The sequence below is a fragment of the Mytilus trossulus genome, chromosome 1 (genome assembly GCF_036588685.1).
Source record: "Mytilus trossulus isolate FHL-02 chromosome 1, PNRI_Mtr1.1.1.hap1, whole genome shotgun sequence".
Classification (NCBI taxonomy): Eukaryota; Metazoa; Mollusca; class Bivalvia; order Mytilida; family Mytilidae; genus Mytilus; species Mytilus trossulus.
This window is the reverse complement of record NC_086373.1, coordinates 29,706,770-29,734,552: the sequence shown is the minus strand read 5'-3', so window position 1 is coordinate 29,734,552 and position 27,783 is coordinate 29,706,770. Positions and strand designations below refer to the sequence as shown.

The window sequence follows — 27,783 nt, the reverse complement described above, 5'->3', positions numbered from 1 at the left end:
GTTTGTTTCTAAACCTTCCATCCTTTACGGGTAGTCTTTCCATAGATAAATACAGTCGTATAAGATAAGCAAAATGAGTATGTTGAATTTAATGTATGCCTTTTTGTGCTTCTTCGTTACATTTGTTGTTTTTAAAGTGATTAAGATGATAACACAATATTGACTGCTGTACCCCTATTTTTGACATTTTTACTCTTTGAGTATGTATGTTTTGTTCATGCATCGTTGACAATGAAATGGAATTTGATGCGACTGTCATATATGTGAGAGGTTAAGCTAGCTATAAAACTAGGTTCAATTCACAATTTTCAACATTAGAAAATGTCTGTACCAAGTCAGGAATATGGTGCGTTTGGACTTTTGATTTTGGGCTTTCCTTTTTTAATTTTCCTCGGAGTTCAGTATTTTTGTGTTTTTACTTTTTCTAGTGGATATGCGTTTGTTTTTGTTGCACTTCAGTGTTCCTGATGTTGCTTTGTTTTGATGTGTTTCCCTCAGTTGCAGTTTTTAATCCGGCTTGGTTTTCTCTCAATGGAGTAATGACTTTTTAATACAGGTATAATGCTGTTGTCTTTATCCATCTCAGTTCTCTTGAAAAACTGATATACTCTTTTAGATTTACAATAAGGTTTTAAAGATTAAGAACTTTCCTGTATTCTTTTTTCATTTCTTCATTTTTATGTTGTACCTTTAATCTTGCGGTGGGTTATGCCTTTCCAATTGAACACAATATTCTATAGCTTATCTTTCCAATGACTTTCTGAATGAAAAAATATCGGAAGGGGAAACCAGGCAAACCAAAGATTTGATATGGACACATAATCTTTTTGCAATGTTTGCGGATGATATATTAACTGAAAAGACATTAGGAATTATGCATGTGATAGATGACAATGCAAGTTTAATTTGTCAAAGGGACAATGGTGAAGCTGTTTTAGGTGTGTGACGCAACAAAACTAGAGGCTCTAAAGAGCCTGTGTCGCTCACCTTGGTATATGTGAATTAAACAAAGGAAGCAGACAGTTCATGACAAAATTGTGTTTAGGTGATTTTGATGTGTTTGTACATCTTACTTTACTAAACATTCTTGCTGCTTACAATCATCTCTATCTATAATGAACTTGTCCGTGTAGTTTCAGTGGAAAATGTTAGTAAAAATTCACAAATTTTATGAAAATTGTTAAAAATTGATTATAAAAACGATAACTTCATAGGGGGTCAATTGACCATTTTGGTCATTTTGACCTATTTTTTAGTCTTAAATTGCTGTATATTATTGCTGTTTACAGTTTATCTCTATCTATAATAATATTCAAGATAATAACCCAAAACAGCAAAATTTCCTTAAAATTACCAATTTAGGGGCAGCAACCTTACAACCAGTTGACCCATTCATCTTAAAATTTCAGGGCAGATAGATATTGACCAGATAAACAATTTTGCCCCTTGTCAGATTTGCTCTAAATGCTTTGGTTTTTGAGATATAAGCCAAAAACTGCATTTTACCCCTATGTTCTATTTTTAGCCATGGCGGCCATCTTGGTTGGTTGGCTGGGTAAAAAAACACAAATTATAAACTAGATACATCAATGTTGATTGTTGCTAATTTTGGTTTAATTTGGCCCAATAGTTTCAGAGGAGAAGATTTTTGTAAAAGATATGGAAATTTACGAAAAAAGGTTAAAATTGACTATAAAGGGCAATAACTCCTAAAGGGGTCAACTGACCAATTTGGTCATGTTGACATATTTGTAAATCTTACTTTGCTGAACATTATTGCTGTTTACAGTTTATCTCCATCTATAATAATATTCAAGATAATGACCAAAAACAGTAAAATTTCCTTAAAATTACCAATTCAGGGGCAGCAACCCAACAACGGGTTGTCTGATTCATCTGAAAATTTCATGGCAGATAGATCTTCACCTGATAAACAATTTTACCCCATGTCAGATTTGCTCTAAATGCTTTGGTTTTTGAGTTATAAGCCAAAAACTGCATTTTACCCCTATGTTCTATTTATAGCCATGGCGGCCATCTTGGTTGGTTGGCCGGGTAAAAAAACACAAATTTTAAACTAGATACATTAATGATGATTGTGGCCAAGTTTGGTTTAATTTGGCCCAGTAGTTTCAGAGGAGAAGATTTTTGTAAAAGTTAACGCAGGACGACGACGACGGACGACGACGGACGACGACGGACGACGGACGCAAAGTGATGAGAAAAGCTCACTTGGCCCTTTGGGCCAGGTGAGCTAAAAAGTGAACTGCCATCGAAAATTGACTTACCATTAGCAACTCTCAAGTTGTGAAGTAGAAACTGCTTACATTTCCTGGGCATCCTTATTCACTCTTACATAGGGGTTAACTTGTACTGTTTGATATAGATATCTTTATCAATATCGATTTTGTTTTCCCTGGAGGAGTTTTATACAGCCTTCGTAATAAAAAGAAAGGAGTCTCTATTTTAAAGCTGGACATTGGGTTGAATTAAAAAAAATGTGTACTATCTTAAGGTAAAGAAAGGATAATGATCAATCCTTTTTATCATAATGCCTGTCTTTACTTATATGTTAAGGTAGGGGGACATTGCTTCCTCTGTACTACTGTATAGCGGGATATTTTCGCGTGTGTAAAACTTCGTGATTTTTGTTGAAGAAGGTATAGGAAATATTTTGGTGTTTAATATTTTGGCGTATTAAAAACTTTTGTTAATACCTTTGTATGTACATCTGTAATTTGGCGGAAATTTGTTTTTGTGATTTTGTTCTATCAGCGAAAATAACCCACTATACGGTATATATAACCTAATAACTAACACGTTTAGAAGTTGATTTTGTGGGTCAGTCTAGTATAACCAATGATATATCTGAAAACTGGCTATACTTTAAGCCTTGTTCAATCATATAAGCTCCTCGCTGTTTGTAATAGATTTTGGATATACAAATCTTTTGAACTTACTTTTTACTTAGAAGACACTAATTGTTGAATAACTCATCTGGTACTTCATGAATATAACATAATTTTTTCACATGACCTTATGGTACTGCATGTAAAATAAGCAGGCAATTATGAAATAGCAAGCTACAAAGGTTAAATAAGGAATTTATTGCACATTATAAATTGAATGTAAAGTTATTAACTACATTATGAAACGCTTATAACTTTAACTTTAAGTCGGTGTTAATATAAAAAAAAATGTTATTTTTTTTTAAAAATACAGAAAAACAAAAGAATAAAAAACTTACAAGATCTTGTTCAATGAGATTCTTATCAATTACAATAAAACACATGTTACTACACACATATAGACATCAATAGTTGATCATACATTCTTATATAAAACACAGACAGACATACCACATAACAAGGTTTGTTCACTTGAGAATTTTATTTCAATGTACAGTGAAAAGACATAAGTGTTCTTAACTGAACATATTTGCTTTACATTCAATATCAGAAATGTTTTAATGGTATTTTCAATAAGTTTTACGCCAGGTGTTCATTTTTTTATTTATATATTTTTTGGGTAATTAATTGGTTTTAATTAATTTGACAATCTGATTTTAAATCTTACATTTTTTTTTTAGACAAATAGAGTTGTCTATCAAATAAAATCATCATAAAAAGAATATTAAAATTTGTTTGCCACATTCACGTTTCAACCTCAAAAGACTCATCTGTGACATATAAATCAAACAAGTAAAAAAGGCCAATATAATGTAGAAGGTTGAAGAGCATTGAAGTCCAAAAATTCTTAAAGGTTTTGAGAAATCAGCTAAGGTAAATAAACTCATCATAGATACCACGACTAAAATTTATATATAGGCCTGCAGACACGCGTTTCGTCTACAAAAAACTCATCAGTAACGCTCGAATCCAATAAAAGTTTTAAAAAAAAGCCAAATGAAGTACAAAGTTGAAGAGCATTGAGATAAAAAATTCCTAAAAGTGTAGCCAAATACAGCTAAGGTAATCTATGCCTGAGGTAGAAAAGCCTTAGTATTTCAAAAAATTCAATTTTTGGTAAACAGTTAATTTATAAATATAACAATATCAATGATAATTAATACTGGATATTCCAAACAAACAGTAGTAAATTCAGTCCTATGATATAAATATTTTGTGTGTTTGAATAATTTATCTGTGTTATTTAGGTCCATAAACTAGAATACAGAAGATACACATAAAAATATCGATAGCAGGGGCGGATCCAGCCATTTTAAAAAGGGGGGGTTCCAACTGTATGCTCCCATTCAAATGCATTGTTCGTCCAAAAAAGAGGGGGTTCCACCCCCCAGAACATCCCCCCCTGGATCCGCCAATGGATAGTACATGTTGATGTTAAGTTCAGTTCAGCAGTTCTTAAAAATTGATACATTTATATAAAAAAAACTCTTATAAAAACCCTCTTTCAAAATCAATACCACATAAAAACTTCATAGATGAAGAACATTTAACACTGTAAAATTAACAGAGAAATAACATGGAGATGGTAATGAAAGAGGCAACAATTAAACAAAAACAGAAATGTGTAAAAAAAATATTCATATCTAAAAATTACATTTCACAATCCTAACAAAAACTAAACATTGAAGGCCTTAAAAAAATATAATAAACATAATGGTCATGATTATCAGTAAGATGCCAAGAACAAATACTTTTTTTCCCATTTAAGTAAAAACAATTCTGACATGCATAATGCAGTAGGAACGATGAAGATAGAAGAAAAAAATTGTCAAAATGTAGTTTTTTCAAAAGTATAATAAAAAAAATTGGTTACGATATTTTTTTTACAGATTTAGCATGGATACCCCAATTTTGTGTGATAATATGAAAAAAAAAAAACAGAATTTAAGATATGAAATATAGTTGTAATAATATGTTACATGTTATGCTATTACAAAGGAGTTAAAAATATATTTTGTTATATATCATTTGGGCCTACCCTGTTATTAAATGAAATTTAAAACATTTACTTTCCATTTCTACATGTATACATATAACAAGGCTTTAACAAATAACCAAATTGAGCATAGAATGAAACACACGAACAAAATCAGTTAGAAAACTAATTGAATGGAAAATGGTCAGATGAATATAATGTCATTAAAAAATACTAAAAAATGTTGACTTATACTGAAATTGAACAAAACACTGAAAGCCATGGTTATTTTTGTTCCCAATTGTAAAATACCTATTTCAGAGGAAACAAGAATGTGTCCAAAGTACCAGATGCCCCACTCGCACTATCATTTTCCATGTTCAATGGACCATGAAACTGGATAAAAAATAAAATTAGGCATAAACATTAGAAAGATCATATCATAAGGAACATGTGTACTAAGTTTCAAGTTGATTGGACTTCAAATTCATCAAAAACTACCTTGACCAAAAACTTTAACCTGAAGCGGGACAGACGGACGAACGCACAGACGAACGAACGGACAGACGAACGATTGGACACACGCACATAACAGAAAACATAATGCCCCTCTACTATCGTAGGTGGGGCATAAAAAACTTCAGTAAGTTTTATGTAATTTAAGTATATATATGTAAACTGAAATTCAGAATATTGACCATATTTGAGCATCTGCAGGTTGGGGCTATAAATTTTCTGGATTTCAATTTTAGAACTTTTACAGGTTACTTAATTTATTGTGTGCTTGGTTAAAAAAGTAATATATCTTTTACTCTATAACATAGAAAATACATCCCTCAAAACATTTGATACAGTTGGAAATATACAGAAAAAATATCCTATTTAGTTCCTTCTTTAATTCTATAAGATAGAACAGCCAAAACAGCTTTGCTGAGGATAGTCAGGAGCATGAACTTTCTTGTCTAATCCATACACTATAAAGTCAGAGTCTGTATCGTCCCATTTGTAACGACAAACTGTCACTGGTACTATCCGTACTCTGTGTCTCTGTAAAACATAAAAAAAAAGAAATGTTTACTTAAAACTAGCCAAGGCAGGATATTCCACAAACAAATATCAAACATCAAAAGATACATTTGCATCTGTCTTAAGGGGGCTCCAGGGTATAAATAAAAAAAAAAATCTTATATAGGATTTCGCTATATTTTTTTATGAATGAACTTTATCAAATACTTAAAAGAAAAAAATGAAATAAAAAAAATGGGGTCACCGTTCATTTAAGCTCACAATCTGCTTCCGGAAAAAGCATACATTTTTGTTAATGCCCTTTCATTCTGTTGAATAAATAGGAGAAATAGAGGCAATATCGAAATAAAAAAAGAACTCAATTACCATGATTACAGAAATCGCTTAAATTTTACAATTATTTAGTTTATGTACAGCTGATTTGAAAAAAATAATAAAAAATATAGTCACCGATGAGTTAAAAAAGATATTTCAAATTTAATGCCAAAAAATGACATTTTTGCACCAAAGGGAGATAATTTGGAGCTTTTTCAATGATATAAACATTTAAAAAGTCATAAAGGGCCAAACCAAATCGATTTTTTGGGTTGATTTTTGTACCATATCATAAAGTAATAACTAATAGTGTAATAAATACAATTTGTAATGAAAAATAAAGGTTTAATTTTTTGCTGAAATTTTTGTACCCACGAGCCACCTTAATTTAAAAGATGTGCTGTTTTATATGATTATCTTTCATAAGGAATCTGTCTCATTTGTGATATTTAACAATATGTATCTGCATATTGAATCTGAGTCATTTGTGATTTTTTACGAGATGTATCTTGCACAGAGAATCTGTCTTATTGTGCTTTTTTAAGAGATGTATCTTGCACAGAGAATCTATCTTTTGTGATATTTTAAGAGATGTATCTTGCACAGAGAATCTGTCTTATTGTGCTATTTTATGAGATGTATCTGCACATGGAATCTGAGTCATTTGTGATATTTTATGAGATGTATCTTGCACAGAGAATCTGTCTTATTGTGCTATTTTAAGAGACGTATCTTGCACACAAAATCTGTCTTATTGTGCTATTTTAAGAGATGTATCTTGCACACAAAATCTGTCTTATTGTGCTATTTTAAGAGATGTATCTTGCACAGAGAATCTATCTTTTGTGATATTTTAAGAGATGTATCTTGCACAGAGAATCTGTCTTATTGTGCTATTTTAAGAGATGTATCTTGCACACAAAATCTGTCTTTTGTGATATTTTAAGAGATGTATCTTGCACAGAGAATCTGTCTTATTGTGCTTTTTTACGAGATGTATCTTGCACAGAGAATCTATCTTTTGTGATATTTTAAGAGATGTATCTTGCACAGAGAATCTGTCTTATTGTGCTATTTTATGAGATGTATCTGCACATGGAATCTGAGTCATTTGTGATATTTTATGAGATGTATCTTGCACAGAGAATCTGTCTTATTGTGCTATTTTAAGAGACGTATCTTACACACAAAATCTGTCTTATTGTGCTATTTTAAGAGATGTATCTTGCACACAAAATCTGTCTTATTGTGCTATTTTAAGAGATGTATCTTGCACAGAGAATCTATCTTTTGTGATATTTTAAGAGATGTATCTTGCACAGAGAATCTGTCTTATTGTGCTATTTTAAGAGATGTATCTTGCACACAAAATCTGTCTTTTGTGATATTTTAAGAGATGTATCTTGCACAGAGAATCTGTCTTATTGTGCTATTTTAAGAGACGTATCTTGCACACAAAATCTGTCTTTTGTGATATTTTAAGAGATGTATCTTGCACAGAGAATCTGTCTTATTGTGCTATTTTAAGAGATGTATCTTGCACACAAAATCTGTCATTTGTGATTTTTTACGAGATGTATCTTGCACAGAGAATCTGTCTTATTGTGCTATTTTCAGAGATGTATCTTGCACACAAAATCTGTCTTTTGTGATATTTTAAGAGATGTATCTTGCACAGAGAATCTGTCTTATTGTGCTATTTTAAGAGACGTATCTTGCACACAAAATCTGTCTTTTGTGATATTTTAAGATGATGTATCTTGCACAGAGAATCTGTCTTATTGTGCTATTTTAAGAGATGTATCTTGCACACAAAATCTGTCATTTGTGATTTTTTATGAGATGTATCTTGCACAGAGAATCTGTCTTATTGTGCTATTTTAAGAGACGTATCTTGCACACAAAATCTGTCTTTTGTGATATTTTAAGAGATGTATCTTGCACAGAGAATCTGTCTTATTGTGCTATTTTAAGAGATGTATCTTGCACAGAGAATCTGTCTTATTGTGCCATTTTGTGAGATGTATCTGCACATGGAATCTGAGTCATTTGTGATATTTTATGAGATGTATCTTGCACAGAGAATCTGTCTTATTGTGCCATTTTATGAGATGTATCTGCACATGGAATCTGAGTCATTTGTGATATTTTATGAGATGTATCTTGCACAGAGAATCTCAAAAAGGCTTTCTTACAATTACTATATTTGTGGCTTTTTAAACTTTTTGTCTATTAACAGTGAACATGATTCAGGATTTTATCAGATACATGTCTTGTGCATACAAAAAATGTATTGTAAATATTAACTCTGGTAAGTTTTATTATAATTTGAAAATTAACATCATGTATTTAAATGAAATCAAGTTAGTTAATTATTTATAGTTAAATTAGGTCAGTCATATTTAGAAGGGATAGATCTCTTGGTATCATCACAGAAATCCTTCAGGACTTCATTTTGATGAAAGATATTTATATAAAGTGTAGGGTAATCACATTTGTTAAAAAAAACAAAAGTTAGGGAAAAACACCACGACCTCAAGAAGGAATCAACAAAAAACAGAGTTAAGACAGCTGAAGAAATATGTAGCACATTAACAACTGCACTTTAGTGTTAATGTTATGGTAGGTACCTGCATGAGAACTCTCTCTGAAGGAACACAGGTGTTTAGAGAGAAGACAATTTAAGAGTACCTGCATGAGAGCTCTTTTGCCCTGAAACTTGTGTTTGGATAAAAGAATATGATATAATATGTGCATGAGAACTCTCTACATGAGACACTTGTGTTTGTATATAAGACTATGATATGTTATCTGCATGAGAACTCCCTACATGAGACACTTGTGTTTGGATAATAGATTATGATAGGTTACCTGCATGAGAACTCTCTACATGAGACACGTGTGTTTGTATATAAGACTATGATATGTTACCTGCATGAGAACTCTCTCCATAGGTTACTTGTGTTTGTAAATAAGACTATGATATGTTACCTGCACGAGAGCTCTCTACATGAGACACTTGTGTTTGGATAATAGATTATGATAGGTTACCTACATGAGAACTCTCTCCATGGGATACTTGTGTTTGGATAACAGATTATGATAGGTTACCTACATGAGAACTCTCTCCATGGGATACTTGTGTTTGGATAATAGATTATGATAGGTTACCTACATGAGAACTCTCTCCATGGGATACTTGTGTTTGTATATAAGACTATGATATGTTACCTGCATGAGAGCTCTCTACATGAGACACTTGTGTTTGGATAATAGATTATGATAGGTTACCTACATGAGAACTCTCTCCATGGGATACTTGTGTTTGTATATAAGATTATGATATGTTACCTGCATGATACTGCTCTCCATGGGATACTAGTGATTGGATATAAGATATATTACCTGCATGAGATTTCTCTCATTGAATACTGGTGTTTCGATATAAGATTATGATATGTTACCTGCATGAGAATTCTCTCCATGGAATACTGGTGTTTAGATATAAGACTAGCTGATGCATTATTGATTTCTTGCTCTGCAAAATGTTGGATTGGATATACCTTCAAATACAAAATAATTTAAAACTATGTGTACATATAGGAATATTATGCCACTTAAGCATGCTTTAAAAATTGACATAAAGACAATTAAGTCTCTGTTATTTCACACAATTTGTGCTTTTACATATACAGTCGATTCCACTTAATTGCATACCGCTTAATAGCATAATTCGGTTAATTAAAATTGAGAATGGAAATGGGGAATGTGTCAAAGAGACAACAACCCGACCAAAATAAAAAAACACAACAGCAGAAGGTCACTAATATAGTTTTCTCCTGCACAAAACCATTTCCCAATCATCTAATGTTAAATTGTCCGGATATATGCATAGCTCTACAAGTGGCCTTTCCGTTTATTGCATAGAAAATTATTGGCGTATAGATATGCTCAGTTAAAACTGACGAGATTTTTGACCAGAAACGGCAATTTGGTAAGTATAATTTTCTTAAATGCATTCTTATTTTCGTTATTATTTCATATTTACTTTTGTGTTATTAAAATAAAGTTTTAAAACAGTTTCTTTCGTGTTTATTTTATGGAATTTGATTTAAAATAAACCTTTATGTCTACACAGGTAAAGTTTCCCATGTTCTATTTTAAGCCTCGAGGTCATAAAAATGTCAAACAGATAATTGTTGTAAAAACACTGACCATTCTATCTCAAACTTGAAAGGGTGTTAATAATTGATTGGATTTAAACAATTGTCCATAGATAACATTTCGGGTTAATTTAAAAAAAACAATAGGCCTACTTCCTGCTAATTATCGATCATAACATAACCAATGTGAACTTTAGTAATTGGGCTTGGGGTGATCTGTATGTTAATGTTAAATATTGTAGGGCATTTATATATGGTTACAGAATTTTATACATCAATCATTTATTTTTGATATTTTATGAAAAGAGCATTCACTTTTTATTATTATATTTTCTCAATTTCAACACTTGTGTCCTGCAAATAACCCGTACAGGGCCCCATTACTGCTTTGCATATACAAATTCGAAACTAACGATGTGTTAGTTCACTGTCCAACTGCATATCAAAGGCAATTCATTACACATCTATTGTTAAAATAATTATAAACTGTGAAGTATTGTTTAAAAGTTTATTTTAATCAAAGCATAGCTATGTACATTGTACATATGGGTCATAGAAACAAATCTATTTTTAGAACAGTTTGTTTTCGTATCCCAAGTAAAGCAAAGTCGGAACACAAATAAACTAAATCAAAATGTGTTTATAATCTTTATTTAAAGAAACAAAATATAATAACACATAAGACACTAGACATAGAATTTTTATTGGAATAAATCAACATTCAGTATGTTGTATTTGGATTACAGGCTTTCTTCAGGGATTTCCTGACCTGTTCTATCGATGTTTTTTGACTCTGTCATTTGGCATTTCGGATATAAGCATATTCTGCTTTATTGCATAATTTTGTCTGACAAATAGGCTATGCAAATAACCGGAATCTACTGTATAAAGTAATTAATTTCACACCAAAGGTACAATGGCATAAGTTCATTTTTTATGATAGCCCCGTTGGTTTCTCCATTTTTTTGGTGATTAGACTTTTACTAAATATTTACTCCTGCATCATAGGTCACACCAACCTTCACTAAGAGACAACATGCTTTGTCTATCATTATAAACGTTAACATAGCCAAAGTGTAATGAAGCTGTCAATTTATTGTTCATTTGGCCAAGCAATCTCTTGTTAATAAAATAATACAATAATTAATCTATCAACCAATCTTTTTCATGGCAAAAATTTGCACACAAAAAAGAATCATGTGAGACATATCTATTATTATTAATAAAAAATAATCTAATTTTGGATGTAACCTGTCTTCTGATTGGCTGACGTAATTTTGTTATGAGCCCATAGACATAATTTAGTCATGTGACCATGATGTCATCAACATTTTTTCACGTTTTCTACGGTTTAAAATGGAATTTAAAATTAAATTATAAGAAATGACTAATATTTTTTCTGTCTATTCGAAATAACATAAAAAATGTGGTGCACACTGTTAAATAACCCGCTACACCCGTTATTCAGTGTGCACCAATTTTTTTATGTTATTTCTTCATAGACAGAAAAAAAAATTATAGTCATTCCTTAAATATATAATTAACAATGCATTTAATATGCTAAACGATTAATTCCGTCAAATATGGCTGAAATATCAATGAACCAATGAAGATATCTGTATGAAGATCTGCATAATGATAGAATAATCAGCATATTCCTTTTACTACAATAATAAAAAGTTACCCTAGGATAAGTTTCTTCAAATGCAGTCTGTCCTTCCACCTTCTTTACAAGTTTGTCAGGTAAACTGGTTCTTTCTACAATGTGGTTGTCATCGTGCTTATGCCTATCAACAGTGTAAATTTATTATTAAAATGCATGCTGGTATTTATGACATCTCTTGCGCTGAAATTGAAACTGATTTATAATTAGATGTACAGTGAAACCTGGCTAAACCGAATCTTGCATAAATTCAAAACCTGTCTAAACCAAAAATGTTCTCAGGTCCAGTCATATCAAACTTAATGCATTGTGAACCTGATTAAGCAGGATCTGCTTACCCTTCCGGAGCACCTGAGATCACCCCTAGTTTTTGGTGGGGTTCGTGTTGTTTATTTTTTATTTTTCTATGTTGTGTCATGTTTACTATTGTTTGTCTGTTTGTCTTTTTCCATTTTAGCCATGGCTTTGTCAGTTTGTTTAGATTTATGAGTTTGACTGTCCCTTTGGTATCTTTCATCCCTCTTTTAAACTGAACATCTGCCAAAACCGAAAAAATCTTTAGTCATGATGAAGAACTTGACATGTTCCACTGTACTTGGAATGGTGGACAATGGGATCCCTTAAATTTAGAAGTCATTGACACAGTTATAAAGTGTAAAATTTCCAATAAGGAGAGAAAATGGATTTGTTTTAGTGTAACAACATATTAAATATAGTTCTGACAAAAATGTTTGTTTAAAGTGATTGACAAAAACAAGAAATTAAAAAAAAATTAATGAGTATTACTCAAATGCTGTAAGTGGTCAACCATCATCATACATACAGTGCAGTCCGGTGTATCTGCGCACCTACATGTAAGACTTATGTCTTCACTTCATTCAACAGATAAAACCAATAATTGGATAATATTGTGTGAACACATTCATAACATACTTTTATTTCATAAAATTATCTGTTTGTATAGTTTCAACCCTTACCATTTTGTGTAATATGTGTCCAAAATTAGGGAAACTCATGTTCTGAGAGTTCCTCCAATGTCTGGTGAATTCGAACATGCCTTCCAAAAATAGATTATTTTGAATATATATAGGAAAGATTTTCTTCTATGAAATATAGCTGAATTTGAACCAAGCACACTGCCAAGGATGCAGAGCAAAAACTATTTCAATCTGATATAAATTTGACTTTTAAAATAGAACAAATTTCATCTGATGATGTAATTTTAGAACAATTTTATTTGTGTTAGTGTGTTGATATGAAGAAATCAGCAAATGCACAGTATCACCAGCCATGTGGACACCTGGGACTCCACTGTAATTCTAATATATTGGTACTTACCATTTAATGGTCAGTTGTATGAAGTATTTGAGTATTCTATGACCTTGACATATTTTACAAATAACATTGCCTTTACTGTGACAGGTCAAACAACTGTAAAGGAAATATTGTTTATTAAGAATCAAAAACAACAAGAAAGATCAAAGGAATCGTATTGTAATTTACATATGCAAGCTTTTTCATTTTACTGAAAATGTTCACAAAAACCATTTATAATTGTTAATTATAGAATATGCATATATATTTAAGGAATGACTGTGATATTTTTTCTGTCTATGAAGAAATAACATAAAAAATTTGGTGCACACTGAATTACATGTGTAGCAGGTTTTTTAACAGTGTGCACCACATTTTTTAAGTAATTTCGAAAAAAAGACAGAAAAAATATTACAGTCATTTCTTATAATATAATTCTAAATTTCATTTTTAACCGTAGAAAACATGAAAAAAAATTGATGACGTCACAGTCACATAACTAAATTATGTCTATAGGGAGATAACAAAATAACGTCAGCCAATCAGAAGACGTGTGACATCCAAAATTAAATTATATATATATATATATATATGAAAAATAAAGGGATTCAGGGGCTTGTGTTACATTTATAAAGCATTTGTCTTGGAAGAAATGGAAAAATATGCAAAGAGTAGCCAACTAAAAATTAACTTATTTTGTAAATTATGAAATTGTCCAGATGTAAATTTTTCTTCTATATCACTTTATACAACAGAATACAAACTTACTCTCTTTTACCTGTACCATTACAAAATGGGCATGCTTCTTCATCATCCATTCTTTTCCCAGATCCAGAACAACTTGTACATCTATTCTGAAATTAAATAGGATAAATACATTTAAAGTCAGGAGCCTCTGGTCTTTGTTAGTCTTGTATTATTTTAATTTAAGTTTCTTGTGTACAATTTAGAAATTAGTATGGCTTTCATTATCACTGAACTAGTTTATATTTGTTTAGGGGCCAGCTGAAGGACGCCTCCAGGTGCGGGAATTTCTCGTTACATTGAAGAACTGTTGGTGACCTTCTGCTGTTGTTTTTTCTATGGTTGGGTTGTTATCTCTTTGATACATTCTCCCTTTCCATTCTCAATTTTATTTGACTAGAAATCAAGGCAATTTTACTATCTGTACAAATCTATATTCATAAGGAAAACTAATAGACTTAAAATAAGAATGTGTCCTTAGTACACAGATGCTCCACTAGCAATATCATTTTCTATGTTCAGGGGACAATGAAAAGGATTTCAAAACTCTTAACTTAGCATTCAAACTAGAAAGATCATGTCATAGGGAACATGTGTACTAAGTTTCAAATTTATTGGACTTCAACTTCATCCAATACTACCTTGACCAAAACATTTAACCAAAAAAATTAGCATGAAGCTGGACAGACAGACAAACATACAGACAGATGAACAGACAAACATGGCACAGACATATAAACATTATGCCTCAAAGTGGACAGGCGATACAATATTTGAGCCCTAAGTAGACTTTCTACATTTATTGTGTCCTAATGCTTACCTGTCCTCTACCATGGCAATGCCAACATCTAATAAAACCAACTGCAAAACAATTGTGGCAAGGCTAAAATAAAAAATGGAGAAAATTTGTGAATCATGCCTCAACTATTAATGACTTGATTTCATAGAGTGATGAGTTTTAATCATATCTGTATTGCACCTGAACCGGTAAATGGATTTTAGTACTGGAATATTATCCTCAATGATTTGATTGATGTCAGCCTCTGTTCAATATTCTTGCATTATCATTCTGGAATTTCTATTGTAACAACCTACTTTATTTCTGACATTGTTCAATTGATAAAATGCAAAAACAGACAGTTAAATTCAGTTTTAAATTCTTCATTTTATTTTTTAGTCAAATTTGATTTTGAAGACCAATTATGTCTATGCTATCTTTCAACCTAAAAATCTTGATGCATATTAATGATGCTATCTATTTCTGTCCAAACTTTATAGTGCGTCTTTCTATGTTGTGATGTTACACTATTGCTTCAGGTAAGGGTGAAGGTTGGTACCATTATTAAAACATTTAAAACCACTGCATTTGTTTGCACCTGTTCCAAGACAAGGACCTGATGTTCGGTAGTTGTCGTTTATTAATTTGGGTCATAAGTGTTTCTCGTTTCTCCTTTTTTATATAGATTAGACAATTGGTTTTCCTGTATGAAAGGTTTTTCACAAGACATATTTTGGGCCCTATATAGCTCAATTTTCAGTGTGAGCCAAGGCTCTGTGTTGAAGAACGTACTTAGACATATAATGGTTTTTCTTTTATAAATTGTGAAAAGCATACCACATCTTCTTATATCTATTTACATGATTTTGTAATTTCTCTTCTATCAAAGCAACATGTGTGTCCTCACCCCATTACTTACCTTAGTTGTAGCTGTATGAGGAACTTCTGATTCTCTCTTTTCATCTTTAAACAATTTTTTACACTGAGCAGGTATATCCCATGGTCCAGGGGCTGGTCCGTTCTCTGGTCCATCTAATGGTCCTCCTGAATAGTCAAAATAAATCTTTATACATGTACTACATAAGCAGGTACACACCTTGAAACAGGGCTTAACCATTATCTGGTCCAGCAAATGGTCCTCCTTAACATTACACTGAGCAAATATATAGCAGGGCCAAAAGTCTATATAAGTTAAACATTCATAGAAATCAATCCTTCACATGAAGATTTCTTCTCCACTTTCAATTCTTAGTAATGAATAAAACCATATTTTTTTAAAGGGTACTGTGTAATCTATAATAGTTCTTTAATATGACGTTAAATGTATCCTTAAAAAACAAATTTTGGTAACAAAACTGTTATCACAGAGATATGTCTTGCCTTTTTGTAATTTTGATTATGCAAATGTTCCAACGAAAATAGCAATACTTTAACATCTTACACAAGAAATGAAAATATTCAAAGTCAATGAACCATGACTGAGTTACATGGCTAAACAATCTTTATGTATTAAAATGAGATGTGCCAATGTTTATACAACTGCATACCAAATACCATCATGACCATTGACTTATTATAAGTCATTCCCAAATATAAATACAAACATTAACTAGTAAACTATAGAAAAGTTTCAAAGTCAATAAGAGGAGTTGGGGCTATATAATTTTCATGGAAACTATACATGCAAATGATAATAAATTTGCATACCAAATATCATGTTGACTTAACATACTATTTAGAAGTTCATCTTAACTGATCTAATCACAAACTAATACATGTAAACTAAGATATGTTTCCAAGTCATTAGACTGTGACTGGGGTGAGGCCAAATATTCTTCATGGAAATTAGATGTGCCAATGCTTATAAAACTGAATACCAATTAACATTGACCTACCACTAATGGTTCCCCTTAAATTGACCTAATCACAAACTAATACATAATAACTCGGTAACATTTTCAAAGTAAATAGACCATGACTAAGGGGGCAGAGCCAAATTATCTCCATGAAAATGAGATATGCCAAGTGTACACAACTACATACTAAATATCATTGACCTACCACTTGTTGTTCCCCAAAAACTGACCTAATCACAAACTAATACATGTAAAATAAGCAAAAGTTTTGAAGTCAATAGACCATAACTGAGGGGGGCAGGGCCAAATAATCTTCATGGAAATGAGATGTACCAATGCTTATACAACTGCATACCAAATATGATTGACCTGTCAAAGCGAGACAAAAAGGGTCTTTTACATTATTTCTATATATTTATACTTTTTTTGGCAAATTGTCTTTTATTTTTGATGACAGAGACAATGGACTCAACTTTTAAAATAACCTCATAAAGATGATGCAGGCCATGTTTGGTTTAATTGGCCAAGTGATTGTAGTGTTATACATGTGATCATGGAGTTTCCGAATTGATTTTCCTCTAAGTTCAGTATTTTTGTGATTTTACTTTATACATGTAGATCTCTTTTTAAGATTGAAAACAGACTCTCAGTGATGACAGTAGTACACACTAGCTCTTTGGTTTTAGAGCATTAAGAAAACAATCCTTATATTCATAATGACATGTTTGAATTAACCCCATGCTGTCTGTATTGTTTTCTTAAAACTCACACTTACCCGTGTATGGTACAAAAGTCCACTCTGTTGATCTGGCTTCTGTGTATGTGTCTAATTCATACTGTAAAAATGTAAATCTCATAAGAATCTACAGAGGTTTAAGGAAACTGATATCACTTTCACTAGGTGTGTATATATAGGTCAATGTCGGAAAAAAAACATTTTTTTGTATGAGGCTGAGAAACTTGGTATGGGGTGAGGTTTTACCGCACCCTTCCCCAGTTTTGTGCTGAGCACAAAAAAGTTTAAACATTGACTTAATATTGTTTTTATACTGCAACCTAAATAAATACAATGATAGCTATTTAAATGTAAAACTAATTTCAAACTTATTTTCATCCCTTAATGAACCCCTGATTGTAGGATAAAGTGTTCCATGATGAAATTGACATTGCACAAAACATAGCTGTGTTACTATATTTAGGAAACAAACACAACTAGTTGCAGCATAAATATATATACTTATTTATAGGGTTGTAAAATTTGTGTATACTTATTTTTAATGAGAACAACAACAATTTATCATACTTATCTGAAAAAAAGCCTTTGTGGCATCCCATCCAGGAATTTCCTTTACAACTTTATTTCTCGTATTGGTAATGTGATTTAGACAAACAGGCTAGTCTTTTTTAAATATACAGCTTGACTTATTTTTTTTCACTGTCAGATTTATTGTGGGAAACAGAATGTTTGGGCACATTGCATTTGTGCTAATTTTTACAAAATCCAATCTTTCATTTGCGCCACAGGGTTATATTTCATTTGTGCCAAAAGATATAAATTACATTTGCCCCATTTCTTCTGATTTTCCTATTGTGACATTCTGAAATAAAGTGATAATGTATGATGACGTCACATATAAAGAACATAACTTTCTTAAAATCTATGAAAAGGAAGGATAAAAATCATGAGAGAAACAGATTCCACCACTCATGTATAAAAATATTTCTACTCTCAACAGTTTAATTTTAATTATTTAAAAAGCTTGTCAAACCTTGTGCTTAAAATATTAAAATCTAACTGTCTGGAGTGGAGAAATATTGTTACACACTAGGTGCAGTGATGGAATCTATATACAGTATATATAACCTTACATGAAATGCGTTAGATGACTGTAATTCAGTAAATGTTAATTCTTCTACGGTCTTTTTACCAAAGCAACAGTTCTCTCCAACATACAATCTCAATGCTTGTCTGGCCTCATCTTCTGATATAACTGATAGGCTATAAAAAATAAATAAGGGTTCAAGTTACCATAGCAACAGTTCTCTCCTACATACCATTTTAATGCTTATCTGGCATCATCTTCTGATATAACTGATAGACTATTAAAAATAAATAAGAATGCAAGTTACCATAGCAACAGTTCTCTCCTACATACCATTTTAATGCTTATCTGGCATCATCTTCTGATATAACTGAAAGACTATTCAAAATAAATAAGGGTTCAAGTTACCATAGCAACAGTTGTCTCCTACATACCATGTTAATGCTTATCTGGCCTCATCTTAACAATGTAAAATCACTGCCAAAAATGATAAAACAAATCTAAGTAACAACAGCAACAGTTTTCTCAAAGTTTATACAAATATCATTCAAGTACCTGTACTGCAAAACTGAAATCCCAACTATTAAGGTGGTACCTAACACTTTCCCTAAAATTAATTTGGCTCGATTAATTTTCATAAAATTTTGACAAAGTATTTACTTTGACCCTTTTACAAAAAATAAAAAAAAATCAAAAAATTTTAACCAAGCCTTTTATCAGAAAAATTACACTGGTTAGCAGTTTGACAAACACTAATTTTGATCATTGAGAAGCTTTACATTGCCTTCACAATGCAACGTAATTAAAACCTTTAGCTGATACTATAGAGTTATCTCCCTGTAGTGTTAGGTACCACCTTAACTTTAGCAAAAGTGTTTTCGCTTTCAACATATGTCTTTTTAGTTTAATTCTTAATGTATATCTCTGATGCTGAAGGTAGATATTTTTCATTAAATGGCTCAAACGACATGGGCTAAAAGGGAATAGTTCAGATTGCATAGAGCAATTTTGAGTTATTTCTAAGAATGAATTATGTAAGACAGTTTGCTGATGATACCTTTTTTATAAACTTTTTTTTATGATCCCAGAATAAATAAATTAACACAACTTGATAATCATAAACCTAGCTTAAATAAATCTCACAAAGGAATCTAATGCAGATGATATGGATGTTTAGTACTAAAATAATTGGCATTAATTTTCATCTTACTAATGCTGAGTTCACACGTAATTCGAATTCGATTCGCATAACTAATTCGAATTAGTTTAATTCACATTCGAAATGTTTAATGTCCTAAAGTCAATTCTGATTCGAATAACAATGCACATCAAAGGAGTAAGTTCGGTAAGGGCCATATGTGGCCCCAATTATAATTTAAAGTTCATAGTTATAAGACAATAAATGTTTTAAGTTGCCTTAAAGACATGTTAGAAAGTTAAACAGAACTGTTTTTGTCAAAGTTTAATTCTAACACGTTGATTTTTACATCCAAAAAAGGTCAAAATAAGGGATTTTGGTGAAATTTGACGAAATCAGCTAGATTTCAACCAAATGAAGGACCAGGAAACATAGAGCGCAGGCGTCGACAAGCTTAAGATTCAAATAAGACATGTGAAATGTCTTCACAAACATTATTTTAAAAGATCTTTCTTGTCGACGTATGCGCTCTATGTTTCCAGTCCAATAATCTATGGAAATTTACCCATTTTCATTGATTTTTTCGTGAAAAATCAATATGAGTACAACTTGTGACGTCATAATGATACGCAGAAACGTAAAATTTTCAACAAAATTGTTTATATCCTAGCTAGTCAATGTATTAGCTATAATTCATCGTGATATTGGTCGATAAATCTGAATTTGAAATTTACGCTAAAAAGGGGGGCCATTTTAGGACCTTATCGAACATACTCCTTTGCTTTACAGTCCAAACTATGTTAACTTTTAATTTGTATTCACAAAAGCCTAATTCTAATGCAAATTAGATAATTCGAATTGGCCAATTCGAATCAATTTGAATTAAAAAACTAAAAGAAGAGTGTGTGAACACGATTTGGGAATTCTATTCGCATTCGATTCAAATTCAACTCGAATTAAAGGTACGTGTGAACGAGGCATAAAATTTGAAAATTAAACAAGTTTAAAGACAAGAAACCTAGGTGGCCTTCTGCAATACATATTCCAAAGATCAATATATTCTTGTTGGATCTTTTTTAGAAGATTGTCAAAACCAGTTAGAAAAGCTATCAATGGCTGGCACACTTGTTCATATATTCAGCCATGATAGCAAGAACTAATTCTATCTTGAATTATGAGGATACATACTCAATTTTCAAATGACACTTTCGTGTAATCAACAGATATTTTCATGCCTACAGAGTTCAGCATTCTCCAAACAAGAGATTCAGAGAAGATGCTAAAATAACGGTCTGTAAGACAAGAGTGCACACACTGAAATGTCTCGCCTTCTTTACTAATCATTGATATTATGTTGATAGTCCTAAATATAAAGCTTTATTACAACTGTCACATAAACTTAACATAAACCAAGAAAACTAAACATTGACCTTTGAACCATGAAAATGAGGTCAAGGTCAGATTACTCATGCCAGGCAGACATGCACAGCTAACAATTCTTCCAAACATCCAATATATAGTTGACCTATTGCTTATAAGTTAGGAAAAACTGACTAAAACACAAAAACTTAACACAGAGCAATGAACCGAGAAAATGAGGTCAAGGTAAAAAAAACCTTGCGCAACTGACATATAGAGATCATAAAATATTTCCATACACCAAATAAAGTTGACATATTGCATGTAGTATTAGAAAAAAAGACCAAAACTCAAAAACTTAACTTTGACCATTGAACCATGAAAATGAGGTCAAGGTCAGATGACACCAAACAGCTAGACATGTACACCTTACAATCATTCCATACACCAAATAAAGTAGACCTATTGCATAAATTATGAGAATCAAAGCGCTGTAAGCACTGCAGGCAGTTAACCAAAAACCAAGGCAAACATAATTATGAAAACTGTGGCAATGTTGCTTCTACTTTTTTTTAAAGATTTAAAAGAACAAACATTAAACATTCATATATAATTGTGCATTTATGTTCATTTAATGCATTAAACATTGAGGCAAATAATTCATATTTTATCAAGGTTTTCAATAGCAACGCACATGACCACGAATGGTCATGAGACTTTCACGAGTCAGCAGTAGTACAAATTTGCAATGATAGCAGTTCTTCTAGTTGAGAATAATTGTTCGTATTAGTTGACTGTTAGTAGTTCAAGTTGACTTTAGTACGAGCTTGTAAAAGTATGAATGGACTTGCTTCCCTGGAAAGAAAACTGAGTTTGTGTTTTACAGTACAAAAGTTATGAGACACAAATCAGACAAATGTTTACTACTACAGGGATCAATGGTGAGGTCTGACTGACCTGTCCATAGTAAATGTAAATGACTTCCACCTTCACCCCAAGTCCATGATGTCTAAGTTTGGAATACAAAGACAGGTGTTAGGGTCTAGCAAAGTGATATGCATATGTGTCGCCTATGAGATTGACCTTGCATGTCATTCAATCTTTTTGAAATGAAAAACAGGAATGAATATGGTTTAGGCGTTGGTATATTAATCTTTTACAAGTTCTCAAAACACACACAAGAGGGTGTGGGGTGACCCTAGGGACTCTCCCTATATTTCATTTGATTAGTTCTCAAAAATGAATATATATATGGTTTAATTTAAAGGTGGGGATCTTGACTGTTGCCAATTTCTCAATCAGGTGATTGCAGGGACTCCCCCTATATTATATTTAATTTAGAGTTGGCGATCCCAACTGTTTCAAAGTTCTTAAACATGATGGGTAGGGTGACCACAAGGATTCCCCCTATATTTCATTTGATTTGTTATATAGTCTTATACATGACTATATATGATTAAGGGGTGAAGATCTGGAATTTTTCCAAGTTCTCAAACATGAAGGTGTACAGCGACCATAGGGACCCCCTTATAATTTATTTAATTAGTAATATTGTCCCATTCATAAATATATATAGTTTAAGATTGTGGATCTCGACCGTTTTAAATTCTCAAACAGAAAGGGGTAGAGTGGCCCCACGAACTCCACCTATATTTCATATGATTTGTTATATTGTCCCATGAATATATATGGTTTAGGGATGGGGATCTTGACCGTTACCAAGTTTTGGTCATTTTGGTTTCTTGTGGATAGTAATTAGTTGTCTCATTGACAATCTTACCACATTATAAGAAACTTCCAGCTATTTTAACTGACCTATCAAAATTGAGAAGAAAAAAATACCCCTTGAAATTGCAGTAATATGTTTAACTTGAAAAGCATTTAACATGCATTACCAACATTTATCACTTATAAAAAAAAATTATACTGTTACCAGGAACATATATATTGTTAGATAAACTGTTCCCAGCTGTCACTTACATAGGTTTACTTAAGTCTCTATATCTTAATCTTCTCCAATTCACTTGTATTGGATTTTGACATTAAAATTGGTGTACAAAATATTTTCTGCTTTTTCTTTCTTTTACACAATTTTGGTTTTCAATTCTAGTGTTTATATTTATTTACCATGCATAGATGTATCTTGTCACCTGTCTGGATTTTTTTAAGTTGATAGCCCCAAAACCCAGGATTACCCTTATCCGCTTCTGGAATCGGATCCGATATTGTAATCTCGCGGCAGCCATTTTGTTTACAATGTTGTTTTTAACAGAAAGTGAGATACGATTTTACTCGGATTTACACATTATTTATCGGTGATTTTCTATATAAAGCTAGCAGTTGAACAAATTGAACATCGCTGTCATGAATAGTAATGATGAAAAGAAGTTTGAGATCGTTTTTTTTAGGAAACTTTGGTAAAAATGTTTGCAAAGTTGTTTTTTTATTTTCTTTCAAGGTCTGTCGGGCGAAGCTAGTAATTAAATAAAAGTCCAACTGCAGAAGTGAAAGGTCACAGACCTCGGACCACCACTAATTTGAACCCCTGCGTCCATATTAAAAAGATACGAAAATTTCGTCTTCTAGTTCAAAATTGCCGCCAACAGCGTGATCATATATACGTAGATGACTACGTATTGACGACAAACAATATTCCAATGAGTTTTGCAATTTGGGAAATCTTAACTACTTGTCTTTAGAGATTTTCGGCGATTAAATATTTCATACATTTGTTCTTTGACATCTTAGCCAAAAGCTCAGGGGATAATAAACTACATATGGATTCCTAATGTGCTCTACTCCCTTATGCAACTTCAAAACTTTTGGGAAAATCGTCGATCATTTAAGGTTTTTCTGGTCATATTTTTTGTATTCAAGAATGAAAAGTATGAAAAAACTGTCCAATAAGTTATAAATAATATAGTAGCCAGCTAGATAATAACAATGGCACGTATTTCAGCATTTACTGGGTAGCACACAAATCCAGGGTGCTCGCATAAGGCAGCTTAACTGCCTAAAAACATCCCAAAACACAAAAACTTAACTATAACCACTGAACCATGAAAATGAGGTCAAGGTCAGATGACACCTGCCAGTTGGACATGTACACCTTACAATGCTTCCATACACCAAATATACTAGACCTTCTGCTTATAGTATCTGAGATATGGACTTGACCACCAAAACTTAACCTTGTTCACTGATCCATGAAATGAGGTTGAGGTCAAGTGAAAACTGTCTGACGGGTATGAAGACCTTGCATATCAAATATAGTTATCCTATTACTTATAATAAGAGAGAATTTAACATTACAAAAAATCTTAACTTTTTTTTCAAGTAGTCACTGAACCATGACAATGAGGTTAAGGACATTGGACACGTGACTGACGGAAACTTCCTAACATGAGGCATCCACATACAAAGAATGAAGCATCCAGGTCTTCCACCTTCTAAAATATAAAGCTTTTAAGAAGTGAGCTAACACCGCCGCCACCACCACCGGATCACTATGCCTATGTCGAGCTTTCTGCGACAAAAGTCGCAGGCTCGACAAAAACCATTTAAACCATGTTGACTTATTTGTATACCATGTCGTTCAATTTAGTTTCTTTCTAATCGTTATTGTTTATATACTATTTAATAGTTAAATGCCCAAAAAATTGAAGAAAAGGACATTAAAAGAGTGGTCTGACAGTTTTAGTTGAAAGAATAGCTTGAAATTCAAATCATTTTCTGCCCTGTTCAATTTTCTCTATTATATTATGGCTTAAAACTTGCCTATTACCCCAATCTGCTATTTTTTTTACCCAATTTTCTATTTTTGACCATGGCTGCCAAGTTTGACAGTTAACAAAGAAAAGACAACAGACAAAAGAAGCTATAAAATATAAAGAGCTCACACATATACCAGATGAGCTAAATAATTAGGGATTTTCTCTCCCAACAAAACAACAATCATTATAAATTTCATTCAAATTGTTTTAGCTCTGGAAACCTAACTGTTCTGTTGATGTAGTTATGCAGATTAGGACTCAAGTCTGATGTCAGAAAATAAACTCTACCATAGGTTTGTATACATACTTGGTGATATCTTTTCTTTCTTCAGGTGGCTGTACTACATCTTCAAATGGTGGAGGCGGTAAAAAATCTGAATAAAAAATTATAATTTCAATTTTAGTGGCAATAACCTTATTATAAACTGTTAATTGAACAAAACTGCTTTTTAGATTTTTTTTAAGTCTTTACTGTAACTCAATCACAATGTGGAAGTTAGCAGAGAAAGTAGATATTACAAAAAATATTTTTGAAATCTGGGCAATGGGAGATAACCCAGGCTTAACAAATTTAATCAAGGACAAAATTGAGTCAGGTATTACATTGTCACTATATCTGTAGTGGGATTACATGGTACAATATTCTATCCTTTTCAATCAGATATTTTTTTTCTAAAATGTAATTTTTTCGATGAGCACTAAAATCAGATGTTGTTTGGTAAATGAATAAAAAATCATATCATGATTTTCCTGGACAACAATTTCGAATAAGATGAAATATCTTTTGGAAAATCGTATCTTATGAAAGCACCTTTAGGCACCATTTTCATGAGTAATGTAAAAAAAATATTTTAAGGATACCTTATTTCACATATGTTTTCTTCAATATACTGAGTATTGTTTTTGTATCAGTGATATTAACAGTGTTTAAAATCTGTGAAATAAGTTTCTCTAATTTTTGTGCAATTTTCACATTTCCTGACCGGTGTAAGAAAAATATTTCTCCTCACTAGTGAAAATCTGTTCTCTCTTAAAATAAATTAATAACATTTAATATTTCATATTTATATAACAATTCTATAAAAATTAAGTATTATTTTTTTTTATAAATGGCCGGGTGTTCAAGTATCAAAATACATGTACATCCGATGAAATTATAATTTTAAACATCAATATTAAAATTTCTTTGCTAATAACATTTACTTTTGAAAAAAAAACTTATAATATAATATATTAATCATGTTATAAAAAAGGCAGCATACTATCATGAGATTCATGACTATAGCTATTTCAAATTTACCTTTTATCAAAAAATGACTGATTACCCGTAAGCTGCATTAATTCTTAAATAATTTTAGTTCAATAGTTTATGTGAATCTATCCTTGAAGCAACACATTTAAATTGAACTTTTTAAAAGGGCTTCAATGTATACAAATTTATTTGCAAATTATCAAAATAGGAATTTTATTATTAAATTACGTTTGAAAATTATTTATTACATGCTCTTTGATCATCACTTAATAAATACTTAAATATCCAAAGCTCAGTTATTATCAATTTATTGAAAAATGTAATAAATGTAATAAAAAATTACATATGCATGATAAATTGTATTTCCTTTTCCATTCAGGAACTTCAAATATGCACACACATGAATAAATCAATATCCTTACAACATGATTCAAATCCATTTTAAAAGATTTCTTGAATAGAATATAACAATTAATCAATATAATCAATCAAAATTAAATTCTGATTATCCCCCCTTAATTATATTATATGTAATGAATATGTTTGGTCTCTTGTCTATCCAAGGTTATAGAAATCACCAAGAATTGATAGAAGATATGTTGTTTTCAATTAAAAAAGAAGAATTATTTGATATTTTCTAAAAATTCTCCAATATACCTATATTCTATGCACCTGTTCTATGATCATGTTATAATACTATTTACAAAAGTACATTTGAATTCTTAAATTTTATAGTCATCATGAATATTTTATCATCATTGCCGTGTATATAAAAAAAAAAAATACACCCCATTCATCCCTTCCCATTATTTAAGTCATGTTATCAGTATGATTTAAATGTCTAAATCTTCCATTTCTGCAGACAAATGATTAAACTGTAAAATGTTATACAAAGATCTTACCTCCAGAGAATCCAATATTCTGGTACCCAGGTATTGGGCTCAACCCATCCAGAGTAGGTGCTGTAGGCTCAGGGGGTGCTGCATCTGGATTATGATCTACATCTTCATCTGGCATGTCCCCTGCATACTTCGGCACCTCTATTTTAGGGGGTGGGGAAGAATGTAAAGGTAATACAATTGACATAGCGAACAGAATAAACAGAATATCCAATGGTTACGACAACAATATTTCTCAATTATTCAAAGACTTCCGTCATGAAAGTATTTTTTTACGATACAACAAACCACATTCCATAAATTGATTGCAGATTATACTGATCAGTCACTGCAAAATTCATTAACTGTTAAAGTATGAAGCAATCAAATAAAAATCATGTTTGTGTCTCACATGGGTGGATGTTATACTTTCACAGAGGATCTTTACAACGTAAAGTAAATAAATAACATTCATACTTTACAAGATGTTTGCAGATGAGTATTTAACTTTACATGAAAGGTCAACTAATTTTAATTTTTATTGGAATACTTTCATTCATATTTTACTTAAAATACCGTTAGTCATAATAACCGCACCTTGATTATTTCAAAATACAAATTGAATTTTTTTAATTCTTTTAACATGTTTAATTAAACTTAAACTTGTGGTTTAATTTATTATTTCAAAATCAATTTGAGCTAATTCAGTTTATGGGTGAGATATTCAGTACTAATTGAATATAATGATCTTTATATAAATCATGTTTTCAGGACACAATGGTAAAAAGGTCCCACCCAAGAAACAATACATCAGATT

At 31.5% G+C, this 27,783-nt stretch overlaps 1 protein-coding gene across 2 annotated transcripts in view; it reads right to left on the bottom strand.

Moving 5' to 3' along the window:
* Positions 1–3,088: 3,088 nt before the first annotated feature.
* LOC134721105 (protein SSUH2 homolog) overlaps positions 3,089–27,783 on the bottom strand; it is a 33,711-nt gene continuing 9,016 nt past the window's right edge. For both annotated transcript variants that reach the window (XM_063583851.1, XM_063583859.1), the window contains 11 exons: positions 26,991–27,128; positions 25,144–25,210; positions 18,613–18,742; positions 17,519–17,579; positions 15,807–15,931; positions 14,930–14,992; positions 14,134–14,219; positions 13,390–13,482; positions 12,073–12,175; positions 9,690–9,788; positions 3,089–5,931 (listed from right to left, as the gene is read on the bottom strand). In XM_063583851.1, the coding sequence (XP_063439921.1) occupies positions 5,785–5,931; positions 9,690–9,788; positions 12,073–12,175; positions 13,390–13,482; positions 14,134–14,219; positions 14,930–14,992; positions 15,807–15,931; positions 17,519–17,579; positions 18,613–18,742; positions 25,144–25,210; positions 26,991–27,128 (1,112 nt within the window). In that variant the 3' untranslated portion in view covers positions 3,089–5,784. The remainder of the gene's footprint in view (positions 5,932–9,689; positions 9,789–12,072; positions 12,176–13,389; positions 13,483–14,133; positions 14,220–14,929; positions 14,993–15,806; positions 15,932–17,518; positions 17,580–18,612; positions 18,743–25,143; positions 25,211–26,990; positions 27,129–27,783) is intronic.